Source organism: Dermacentor albipictus, unplaced genomic scaffold, assembly GCF_038994185.2.
Source record: "Dermacentor albipictus isolate Rhodes 1998 colony unplaced genomic scaffold, USDA_Dalb.pri_finalv2 scaffold_24, whole genome shotgun sequence".
Lineage (NCBI taxonomy): Eukaryota > Metazoa > Arthropoda > Arachnida > Ixodida > Ixodidae > Dermacentor > Dermacentor albipictus.
Window position 1 is genome coordinate 3,446,172 of NW_027225578.1, and position 13,154 is coordinate 3,459,325.

General features: G+C 44.8%; 1 protein-coding gene across 3 annotated transcripts in view; it reads left to right on the plus strand.

The window, feature by feature from the left end:
• The first annotated feature begins 12,257 nt into the window (after nt 1-12,257).
• The window catches only part of LOC135909109 (uncharacterized), a 35,678-nt gene continuing 34,781 nt past the window's right edge, over nt 12,258-13,154 (plus strand). For all 3 annotated transcript variants that reach the window (XR_010566579.1, XM_070529605.1, XM_065440941.1), the window contains exon 1: nt 12,258-12,799. Coding sequence is in view for 2 of the 3 variants with exons in the window: in XM_070529605.1 (XP_070385706.1) it covers nt 12,695-12,799 (105 nt within the window). In the remaining variant the exon portion in view is untranslated. The remainder of the gene's footprint in view (nt 12,800-13,154) is intronic.

Here is a 13,154-nt window from a genome sequence, read left to right on the forward strand (position 1 = left end):
AGGCCCACGGAAGCCAGTGTTGAGAGGCCAGAACTGATAACCACTGCGTTGGTAACGTTATTGAACTGTGTATGTACGCATGGAGCATCACTTACGAGCAATGACAAATTTTAGCCAGTGCTCGTGCTACATCTAGGAAATTTGGTTCACCCTATAGTATAACTTAACATCGTGCGCCTATAGTGCACACTGACGGAGACCATTTTGCGCGCTTAGCTCTTCCTCCTCGTCCCCCTCTGCATGTGCTCCTCTTCTTCTTTCTTGCCTTTTTTCTCCCGCCTCACCAGATATGCGTCCAGGACTGTGAAATGAACCTGGAGATGAAGCACTGCCAGTGTGTTCGCACCCACCACGAGTTCGCGGCCTCTTTCGGCGGCATAGTCTGCGATATCATCAGAGACGGTAAACAGCCGTGTACATACACGGGTATATGTGCACAGTCGATCGAAGCCGGTATCTCGCTCGTGTCAGCTTTTTCTTTTTTTTTGTTTCCTGAGTTACCCCTCACGGTCGGTGGCCATTGCTCGAGCGTAAAGAATGGGCCAAAGAAAAATTGCGCTTGAACGACTTTTGATTGCTGTGGTGCAGCTGTCGGCCCTTGTTTCAGCACAACAATTCATTCATCCAGACCAGTTTAAATACCAGAGAATAGCCCAACGGCTGAAGATGTGCTACTTCAGGTTTCCATAGCTCGTTGCGTCGTCCTCAATTTAAGTAGGACCCTTTTCGTAAGCCTCCAGGTTTCTGCCCCGTACGTGAGTATTGGTAAGACACAACTGTTATAAACTTTTCTGTTGAGGGATAATGGCAACCTGCTGTTCATTATCTGAGAATGCCTGCCAAACGCACCCAAGCCCATTCTTATTCTTCTGATTATTTCAGCCTCATGATCCGGATCCGCAGTCACTGCCTGTCCATAGTAGATGCATTCCGTTACCACTTCCAGTGCCTCACTACCTATCGTAAACTGCTGTTCTCTTCCGAGACTGTTAAACATTACTTTAGTTTTCTGCAGATTAATTTTTAGACCCACCCTTCGGCTTTGCCTCTCCAGGTCAGTGAGCATGCATTGCAATTGGTCCCCTGAGTTACTAAGCAGGGCAATATCATCAGCGAACCATCAGCGAACCATCAGCGAACCTTCCCTATGCTCATGGACTTTCTATGAAAAAAAAAATCTGTATAGTCTAAAAGAAATGGCTCCGCATAACAGGACCCAGGCGTCAATCAGAAGTGTGTAGAGCGCGTTGATGAACTCTCGATTAGTGCACTTTTGGAATTAATTATTCTGTCACTCAGTGAATCCTCTCCTCCGCTCCCCTCCCCCTTTTTTTTATTGCCGTAGGAATCACGGTAAGTAGAAAAGGAGGACGTCACTAAACGCTTGCGCACCTAGTGCCAAGTTGACGAAGCTTTTTGTTTGTACGTGCTGTTTCCCGTTCTACTCACCTTCCCCACAATTCTAGTTAAAGAATCTTTTTTTTTTTGTAAATACGGGCTCCCAGTCCGCAACTCGGAAAGCAATTCGTACGTTAGAAAGGTTTGTACAAGAACAGGAGCCGGTCAGTCGTGATAGCCGCAGCATATCAAGAACGCAATGAGCAGGTCAACAAGAGGCTCTTATTTCCAACAAAAGCTTCGTGTGTTTGTGTGCTCAGAAAAAAATTCTCGGACGGAATGAGGTCTCCATAGGCCAGTTTCAACAAACGACAGGACCTGCTAAAACAAGCCAGATAACCAACGTCAGCCACTACATATCCAGCTTATCGCTTGCATCTGCGGTTGCAGATGGCATGCGATAAGCTGGAGGGTAAAATTGATCGAAACTCTGTCAACTAAAATGAAATTCTTAGGTGCTACGGGCCAAAACCACCATCTCAATATGAGACACGCGGTAGCGGAGGACTCCGGGTTAATTTTGACCGCTAGAGGTTTCCTTAGCGCACGCTCAATGGACGGTGCATCGTCGTTTTGTACATTTCGCCCCCATTGAAATGTGGCCGCCGCGGCCGGGATTTCATCCCGTGACCTCGTGCTTAGCAGCGAAACGCCATAGCCACTAAGCCACTATGGATGGTTGAAACTCTTTCAATCGTTTCTTTGTAACCAGCCTGCGGGCCTTGTTCGTTGAAACCTTGTTTGAGAAGGCCTTAATTTCATGCGTGGAGGCAGCGGCATAAGTTTTTTCCATGTTGTCAGCTTCCTTCAGAGTTCCATGGAAAGAACGCGCTCGACAATGTTTCAGTCAACACTCGGTTCCTTAGGGAAATGTCCGGAAATTTTCATAATTGAATTTAGTTATTCATTATGCAATTGGCGCATAACAAAAGTTCACTCCAGTTGCTCAGTGTATCTTCCAACAAGATGCCCCCATTCTCACCCGTGCACGATGTGACAATTAAAGATGTTAGTTCATGCTATTGTAATAAAACATCGACTATTAGAGACCCTTGACTACCGAGTGTTGGGAAGGCACTTCCCAAGCGACTGAGCGACAGCGATCCTCCAACGATTTTATTCTTAGAAATGTCTCTAGCGATGCTTTTCGTGAGACAATCAAATTTTTTGTCACCAGCAATTGTATCGATTGTCTTCACGCAAAGCTGGCCGGATCTTGCAGCCCCTTCCATTATTCAGTTGATCAAGCGGGTCTTGTAGCATTAATACTACATTGGGGGAAAAGCGACCTTTACAGGAGCCGTCAATGTGTTGAAAAAGAAGGCACACCGACTCTGACCACGCGAGATATCTGGCCTCTTGGTTGAAATATGTTGCCACGAGTACTACATACCTGAGTCCAGCAGAACCACATAAACAGCATACGCAAACTATCATGCTAGTTTTGCCTTTAAGAGAAAGCTTTAGCTCGGGGACAACTCCGTATTCAAATACATTTTAAATGCAGTAACGTTTTCCTGAGATAACTCCTGGACCGATTTGTATAAAATTTGTTGCATTTGAAAGAGAAAGTTAAATTCTAGTGACTGTTGGAAGCGGAATTTCGATCTAGGGCATGAATTTTCTTAAAGATTTTCAAATATATAACCGTTTGAAAAAAATACAAGCAGGAAGTTTATAAATTCATAGCTCTGCATCAAGAACCGATATCGCGGTTCTGTGAACGGCATCCATTAGATCATTCAAAGCGGACAAATTTGATATGTCATTTTATATCTTACGTGAGTTTGTTACGTTGGTTACAAGGGTTCTGCAAAAGTTATATTTCCCTATTACTAATTTTTTTATATTCATGTGTAACGCATCAATTTTGTCCGCCTTAGATGTACGATTAGATGCAAGTCACAGAATTATGTTATCTTTTTTGTTGTTGAGGTACAGAGTTGTAAACTTGATAGTTTCGTTTTTCGAAAATTTTTGATATTTGCTAATATTTAATAAAGAATTGACAACCTAACACGAAAATTCGAAACAAACAGTCCCTAGATTTTAAGTTGTTCTTTTAAATGCAACAAACCTCGTCAAATTTGGTGAAGTGGTTGCCGAGAAAAACGAATTCTCCTTTTCCATGTATTTAGATAGGAGCACCCTCCGGACAGGCCGCCATTGGAATATGAAGCTGGCAATGTTTAACGCTAGAACGTTATCTAGTGAGGCGAGTCTAGCAGTGCTATTGGAGGAATTAGAGGGCAGTAAATTGGATATAATAGGGCTCAGTGAAGTTGGGAGGCCAAAAGAAGCATATACAGTGCTAAAAAGCGGGCACGTCGTGTCCCACAGGGGCTTAGCGGAGAGACGAGAACTAGGATTCGTATTCCTGATTAATGAGAATATAGCTGGTTACATACAGGAATTCTATAGCATTAACGAGAGGGTGTCCCCTACATCCAGTCATGATGACCAGGAAGTCGAAAGCTTCTATGAAGACGTGGAATCGGCGATGGGTAGAGTGAAAACAAAATACACTATACTAATGGGCGACTTTAATGGCAAGGTAGGCAAGAAGCAGGCTGGAAACAAGGCAGTGTGGGAATATGGCATAGGCACTAGGAATAAGAGGGGAGAGTTATTAGTAGAGTTTGCGGAACAGAATAATATGCGGATAATGAATACCTTCTTCCGCAAGCGGGATAGCCGAAAGTGGACGTGGAGGAGCCGGAATGGCGAGACTAGAAATGAAATAGACTTTATACTTCGCGCTAACCCTGGCATCATACAAGATGTGGACGTGCTCGGCAAGGTGTGCTGCAGTGACCACAGGATGGTAAGAACTCGAATTAGCCTAGACCGGAGGAGGGAACAGAAGAAACTGGTAGATAAGATGCCGATCAATGAGTTAGCGGTAAGAGGGAAAATAGAGGAATTCCAGATCAAGCTACAGAACAGGTATTCGGCTTTAACTCAGGAAGAGGACCTTAGTGTTGAAGCAATGAACGACAGTCTTGTGGGCATCATTAAGGAGTGTGCAATGGAAGTCGGTGGTAACTCCGTTAGACAGGATACCAGTAAGCTATCGCAGGAGACGAAAGATCTGATCAAGAAACGCCAATGTATGAAAGCCTCTAACCCTGCAGCTAGAATAGAACTGGCAGAACTTTCGAAGTTAATCAACAAGCGTAAGACAGCTACATAAGGAAGTATAATATGGATAGAATTGAACATGCTCTCAGGAACGGAGGAAGCCTAAAAGCAGTGAAGAAGAAACTAGGAATTAGCAAGAATCAGATGTATGCATTAAGAGACAAAGCCAGCAATATCATTACTAATATGGATGAGATAGTTCAAGTGGCTGAGGAGTTCTATAGAGATTTATACAGTACCAGTGGCACCCACGACGATAATGGAAGAGAAAATTGTCTAGAGGAATTCGAAATACCACAAGTAACGCCGGAAGAAGTAAAGGAAGCCTTGGGAGATATGCAAAGGGCGAAGGCAGCTGGGGAGGATCAGGTAACAGCAGATTTGTTGAAGGATGGTGGGCAGATTGTTCTAGAGAAACTGGCCAACCTGTATACGCAATGCCTCATGAACTCGAGCCTACCGGAACCTTGGAAGAACACTTACATAATTCTAATCCATAAGAAAGGGGACACCAAAGACTTGAAAAATTATAGACCGATTAGCTTACTGTCCGTTGCCTACAAATTATTTACTAAAGTAATCGCAAATAGAATCAGGAACACCTTAGACTTCTGTCAACCAACGTCCAGGCAGGATTCCGTAAAGGCTACTCAACATTAGACCATATTCACACTATCAATCAGGTGATAGAGAAATGGGCGGAATATAACCAACCATTATATATAGCTTTCATTGATTACGAGAAAGCGTTTAATTCTGTCGAAACCTCAGCAGTCATGGAGGCTTTACGGAACCAGGGTGTAGACGAGCCGCATGAAAAAAATACTGAAAGATATCTATAGCGGCTCCACAGCAACCGTAGTCCTCCATAAAGAAAGCAACAAAATCTCAATAAAGAAAGGCGTCAGGCAGGGCGATACGATCTCCCCAATGCTATTCACAGTGTGTTTACAGGAGGTATTCAGAGACCTGGATTGGGAAAAATCTTGGATAAAAGTTAATGGAGAATACCTTAGTAACTTGCGATTCGATGATGATATTGCCTTGCTTAGTAACTCAGGGGACCAATTGCAATGCATGCTCACTGACCTGGAGAGGCAAAGCAGAAGAGTGGGTCGAAAAATTAATCTGCAGAAAACGAAAGTAATGTTTAACAGTCTCGGAAGAGAGCAGCAATTTACAATAGGTAGCGAGGCACTGGAAGTGGTAAGGGAATACATCTACTTAGGGCAGGTAGTGACAGCGGATCCGGATCATGAGACGGAAATAATAAGAAGAAGAATGGGCTGGGGTGCGTTTGGCAGGCATTCTCAGATCATGAACAGCAGGTTGCCATTATCCCTCAAGAGAAAAGTGTATAATAGCTGTGTCTTACCAGTATTCACCTACGGGGCAGAAACTTGGAGGCTTACGAAAAGGGTTCTACTCAAATTGAGGACAACGCAACGAGCTATGGAAAAAAGAATGATAGGATTAACGTTAAGGGATAAGAAGAGAAGATTGGGTGAGGGAACAAACTCGAGTTAGTGACATCTTAGTTGAAATCAAGAAAAGAAAGGGGGCATGGGCAGGACATGTAAAGTGGAGGCAAGATAACCGATGGTCATTAATGGTTACGGACTGGATTCCAAGGGGAGGGAAGCGTAGCAGGGGGTGGCAGAAAGTTAGGTGGGCGGATGAGATTAAGAAGTTTGCAGGGACGACATGGCCACAATTAGTACATGACCGGTGTTGTTGGAGAAGTATGGGAGAGGCCTTTTCACTTCAGTGAGCATAACCAGACTGATGATGATGATGATGACCCGAGCTAAAGCTTCCTCTTAAGCCGTTTTGCTCGACGCAATGCACCAATTTTCGTTGCGTAGGAAATGGGCTGTGGATGAGGGCACGTATATAGGAACGGTGAAGAGGAGCATCACAACCGCGGGGGCCCCTTGAAGGTGGTCACCGGCAGACGCTTCAGATGTGTGTTTGCCGAGCGATACTGGCAAACACGATCACCCGTCAGCTGACTGGTGTGCACATTTTCCAGTCCTTGGCATCATCAAAAGTACTGTTTACTACGGTGCGCGAAATAATGGGCTCGGCTGAAGAAATGCGACCTAGTGGCCCTTTAATTGCTTATTTGGGTCTGGCACCTTCGGTACGAAAGATGACCACCCTGCTTGCCCATGTTCACTCACCAACCTTTCGCATTCGTCCCTCTCGAAACGCCTTTACTCTACCATCAGCTTGAAATGGGAATAGCCAATTTTTTTAAGGACAGCGCAGCGGAAATAGTCCTCTTTGTTTTTTTTCTTCATAATAAAACCTTTATTTCTTTGTGGCACAGGCTGCAGTTTCATAATTGAAGCCAATCAGTGCCCCGGAATTTCTACTTAGGAGACAACCTGAGACTGACACCACTATTGAGACATTGGTCCTCAAAGTATGATGTTGTTCCGCCTAACTTTGTCCAGTGTCACACGAGGACGGTTTTTTGTAAATAAATAAACTTGGGCACCATTTAATTCATATGCTTGTGTAGGAATGATATCTCGCTACTGGCGCTAGTGTAAGCGGTGATAGCACTAAATTTTCATCAGGATTCCTTTGTGCTTTATGCAAGAACGGGCTCTAATTCAGCAATGTCATCGTGTGCACTAAATTATTAGTTTAAATATTCATCAACTTTAAAGTTTATCTAAAGGTAAATCTAAATCTAAAGTTCTATCCATCGAAAACTTTCTTAGCACCTAATTTTGCAACTTATTTTGAGGCTTTTACTACAGCTAGCTTTCGCCTTTGTATGAGTTTTTAAATCTGGTATATGACATTTCTGTAACGCGATGTCAGTGGTACTGATACACAGAACTGTATATGTTGCACGCTTCTTGATCTAAAACAGTGCCTTGCGGTGTCTCATTGTATAATTACATTATTAAGTAAATAATTACGTTGTAAGATAAAGCTGCAGTGAAGCGCCACGGAAATCACCATTACACGTGCAGCTCTTTGAAGACATCAATATCGGCTGATTGTCTTTTTAACCTTAGCCCACCGTTAGTATGAGTGGCTGCCTTAATGACTGTTGTTGGTTAGGTCTAGCGATTCGAAAAGGAAAAATGTCCACAGCTGTGTTGATCATTGTTTTCTCGGGCGCCGAGTTTTGGTACTTTCGGTGGCGTTCCTGCTCGTACGCGGTGTCGGGGTATAAGTGAACTTTTTTCTTCCCCCACGCATTATTCCCGTATACTACTTTTATTGACGCGATAACCAGTGCTCTTTCCTCATCCCCACCGCCCCTTTTTTTCCTCTAGCCTCTGCTTCGGGATGGCGTTTGTGGGGTACTTGCGCATGTTAACTAATATAACCGCAGCTGTTCACACTATTTAAACCTTCCTTCTACGACAGACATATGTACGAGAAAAGTTGAGAACCTGGGCGCCTACCAGCTGTGCCTGAGCCGCTGCCGCGTAGCCTGCCAGTGAGTACGGAACACTCGTCTTGTGTGCGAGCTTCTCGGCGCTCCGTTAGCAGTGCGCCAACACGAGAACCCAGCGAACTGATGTTTTGGTGGCCGGGTGCTCTGTAGACCGGAACCCTAAGGCTCTCGCGCGCCCGTTTAGACCGAGCGCCCTTAAGCTCGGCCCTCCGCTGCCAGATGTCGGCGCAGCCTGCGCATGGGCTCGCGGTTCGATTACGGGGTAGTCGGCGACAAAGTCGCGGCAACCAAACACTGACCAGCAAGGGTTATGGCGGTGGCTCTTTCATTCTCTCTTCCCGTTCCCCCAGTCCCCGGCAAAAGATGGCTGCTCCCTAGAATCACTGCAAACGCTCGGGTCTCTAAGGATAAAATGCTTTTTCCTTCGTCAAAGTTTCTCGCACCCGCTATTCCGCGACTCAATGGCCATTGCGTTCGACCTCGGAGCACAGATCGCGAGTCAAGTTTCAGTGCAGTTCAATGGCATCAGGCAAGTGCGCAATGTTCGAATCCGCGCCGCTGAGAGCGCATTTCGATGAACGCGGAGCGCAAGAACGTATGTCGATCCGCCGAAATTTCGGGGGGAAAATCCGAAGTAGGAACGTCTCTCTACTACGGCCATCTCTCACAGGCGCGGGGGAATTGTTGTACGTAAAATCCGAACGATAAATCGGTCAACGAGTCCTTCTCCTAGTGTGTCTAAATAAGCATTGAGAGAAAATTCTTGTATTGTTTGCGCGCCTACATATACCGCCTCATCTATTTTTATTTTTTCTTAATTCGAAGAGACTTTTTATTTGCCCGTCGCAGATAGCGTGGTTCCGCCACTTGAGGTGCATTTACGGAAGAGGCATTGCATTAGCCTCACTGCAATGCCTGGAAAAATCATTCTGTGTCACTTTGTGCGGACATTCAATAAACACAATCTCATGTTTTCACTCACTCACGTAAAGCTTCGCTGTATTTGGATTCCAAATCGTTCGTTCTGCCGCACTTTCTCTTTTTGGTTCGCGGTGGTTGAACATTTCTTTACAATTTAAATATATTTTATTCGGATGTTCATAATACATGTTGCTTATTTTTTGTTCGTTTTTGGCACAGCCACATTTCTGTGTTTTTCGTAGCCCAGTAGGACAACGTCCACGCACTTACATGCTTGAGGTGACTGTAACGTGGTATTTCAGATGAGCTTCAAATTTGAAGTCTCTTTACACAATTTTTTGCGTTCCATTATTGTGTAAATGAATATTTATCCCGCAAGTCAGTAGACATTTGCTCTGCTGAATGCTTCTGGCTTTCAACTCGATGACTCGTTCGGACACGATGATTCGTTCCGGTGACCGGCCTGTAACTTTCTAAAACTTATACAACTGATAGCACGAAGGAAATGACGCAGTGTATGCAAGATTTCAGCGATTTCAGTTTCTCTGTACATTTTCAGTACTAATACTAAGCACTTGGAACTTGGCACCTGTGAATACTGCGAGCTACTGTGCAAACTACGCGGGCATTGTCGTTGCGACGTTGCGGTTGGCATTGACGCTGAGTGGTCATCGTGTCAAGGACAATGTCTATGCGACTCACATACCGTATTCCACGTCCAGTAAAGAGTGGCTCCTTATGGACTCCGAGATACACGCACAGTTGCAACTGCGCTCAGAGTCCACCGTCATTGCGTGAAAGATCTGAGGACTAGGGCTCTCGTCTCCCAAGTGAATATTGCTTCACTGGCATGTGTTCAAATCCCAGTGAAGCCGGAAGTGGAGAAGTTTTATTTTAAACACCATGCTATATTTGAAATATTTGATCGGACATAAACACATGCACACACATGCACGCAAACACATCAGGGATGCAAACCTTAAATGCCTTGCGGTAAAAGTATACGGCTACTCAACAATAGATCATATTCACACTATCAATCAGGTGATAGAGAAATGTTCGGAATATAACCAACCCTTATATATAGCTTTCATTGATTACGAGAAAGCATTTGATTCTGTCGAAACCTCAGCAGTCATGGAGCCATTATGGAATCAGGGTGTAGACGAGCCGTATGTAAAAATACTGAAAGATATCTATAGCGGCTCCACAGCCACCGTAGTCCTCCATACAGAAAGCAACAAAATCCCAATAAAGAAAGGCGTCAGGCATGGAGATACCATCACTCCAATGCTATTCACAGCGTGTTTACAGGAGGTATTCAGAGACCTGGATTGGGAAGAAATGGGGATAAAAGTTAATGGAGAATACCTTAGTAACTTGCGATTCGCTGATGATATTGCCTTGCTTAGTAACTCAGGGGACCAACTGCAATGCATGCTTACTGACCTGGAGAGGCAAAGCAGAAGAGTGGGTCTAAAAATGAATCTACAGAAAACTAAAGTAATGTTTAACAGTCTCGGAAGAGAACAGCAATTTACAATAGGCAGCGAGGCACTGGAAGTCGTAACGGAATACATCTACTTAGGCCAGGTAGTCACTGCGGATCCGGATCATGAGACGGAAATAATCCGAAGAATAACAAAGGGCTGGGGTGCGTTTGGCCGGCATTCTCAGATCATGAACAGCAGCTTGCCATTATCCCTCAAGAGAAAAGTGTATAATAGCTGTGTCTTACCAGTACTCACCTACGGGCAGAAACCTGGAGGCTTACGAAAAGGGTTCTACTCAAATTGAGGACGACGCAACGAGCTATGGAAAGAAGAATGATAGGTGTAACGTTAAGAGATAAGAAAAGAGCAGATTGGGTGAGGGAACAAACGCGAGTTAATGACATCTTAGTTGAAATCAAGAAAAACAAATGGGCATGGGCAGGACATGTAATGAGGAGGGAAGATAACCGATGGTCATTAAGGGTTATGGACTGGATTCCAAGGGAAGGGAAGCTTAGCAGGAGGAGGCAGAAAGTTAGGTGAGCGGATGAGATTAGGAAGTTTGCAGGGACGGCATGGCCACAATTAGTACATGACAGGGATTGTTGGAGAAATATGGGAGAGGCCTTTGCCCTGCAGTGGGCGTAACCAGGCTGATGATGATGATGAAAAGTATTCCGTTTTGTGGAAGATTTTTTGGCTATAGTCGAACATGGTGCATTGGACATAAGAGTGAATGAGGTCTTAAACGTGTTCAAGGACAACAGCCAAGGACTGGTTTTCACTGTTGAGTTGCCAAAGAATGCAAGCTACACGTTTTAGATGTTGCGTTAACTACCACACCGGACTATGTTTGCTGGTCATACAATCCAAGATCAGAAAAACCCTTGCTTAGCTACAATTTGGGGCACTGAAAAGTCGCAAAAAGCGGCATAGGTTTCTCGTGCCTGCGAGTGGCCTTAACTAAGCCTTGCCCGGAAAAAAATAAAAGAAACTTTCAGCCAGCAAGTTATCATGCTAAAGAATGCAGGATATGAAAACCATGTACTGTGTAGATCAACCTAAAAGTTCGTTCGTTATGTGCGCAATTGCTATCAAAAAGAGCGTAACAGAGAAGATAATGACAGCAAAAGATTTGTGTCAATACCATATGCACACAAAATTCCGCAGAACTTAGAAAAGCGTAGGTGACAGATATGGTCTACGAGTAATTTTTCAGCACCTAAGAAACTCGGAAAAATATGTGCGGGACTGGATCTTAGAGTTTCAACAAAAATAAAAGTAAATGGTCACAAGTGCATGGTCAAGCATAAGGAAAAACTTCTCAAATGCAGTTCGTCCGTTGTCTACTGTTTGCCCATATCATGTGGAAAAGTATACATCGGCCAAACGGGTTGGTGTGCAAACACAAGACTTTTGGAGCACTAAAGGTCACTGGGGGGAAACACTCATTTTCACATTAAAAGGCACTGCTAAAAACATGGGTGCTGGCCGCTTTACAGTGATACTGCAGTTCTGTCGCACCATAAGGATCAGCTGACCAGGGAAATAATCGAAACCTTTCACATTCACAAGAAAGAAGAGGGTTGTATCAGTCAGCCATCTGTACATCTAAGCAACGGTGAGGTTGCCTCTTTGGAAATACACTAAAGGAAAAAAAAATTGTGTAATAAAAATGTCTGTTAGGGGTGCAACAAATAAGATAGGTTTGCACACCATGATAGATAGGGGCCATAACTTTTACACCCGAGTATGCGCGTGCAAATGATTTTTTAAAAATGCCTTTATTCTTGCCTTGAATATCTTTGAAGCCTGAGGGTGTGCAGGTATATAAATATGAAGCATGCGTTTTGAAATAAAACAGTTGCGAGTGCAGCGAGTGCCGTCCTTTCTTGTGTGTCTTCACTGTGTCCGTGTCAGTGCGCTGCTTCACCAGCAAGGTATGATGGGAGGTCAGAGACTGCGAGGCGGGCGCCCCGTGTTTAAGGAAGCGCTGCAGCGGAGAACGTCACACGAAACCACGTTGCGCGCGTTTTAAGCCGTACAGAGGCATCAAATCAAATCGTGGCTTTCAATGTCCTAAAGCAACACGCAGGCCACACGAGGGACGCCGTTCGCGGGGGCTGCGGATTAACTTCATCCACCCGAGTTTCTTTGAAGAGAGTGTTTACATTGTGGCCCCATCGGAATGCGGCTGCCGCGGCTGGGGAGTCAAACCCGCACGACCTCGTGCCGGGCAGTAGAACGCCGTGGCCACTGAACCACCGGAGGCATGGCGCGCATCGTCATGATGTAATGTGTTTGTTGCTCGGTTGAAATGACTGACGCAGTTTCACCTCTTTGTTCCACGTTGCCCCCCGCGACTGTCGTTCGAAGGGAGACGAAGTACGACGTCAGACTCAGCAGCCTCGCAGTGGACAAGGTACGTTCAAGCTGTGCTAACGCTGCCCGTGTCATCCGTGCCCTGTGTCTTGACATGCTGACCGGGAAATATCTCGCGAAGCTAGTGACACGAACCAATGACTGGTGGTTTGTAGCTGACATTATTCTGCTGTAATGAAACTGCTGAATTTAATCTGCGTTCAATAGCGAAAAGTCGCAAGTTCGTTTTTGTTTAGACTGACGTTTTTGACGCTGCCATCCAATCTGCGGTTTCTCAGTAGTGGTGTGTCAGCATAACACTTTATTACTGCAGCTAAGAAACAAATATTTTGTTTAAAGAGAACAGAACGCGCCCATCCTATCTACGTATAATGAAGAATACAAAAAAATACGCT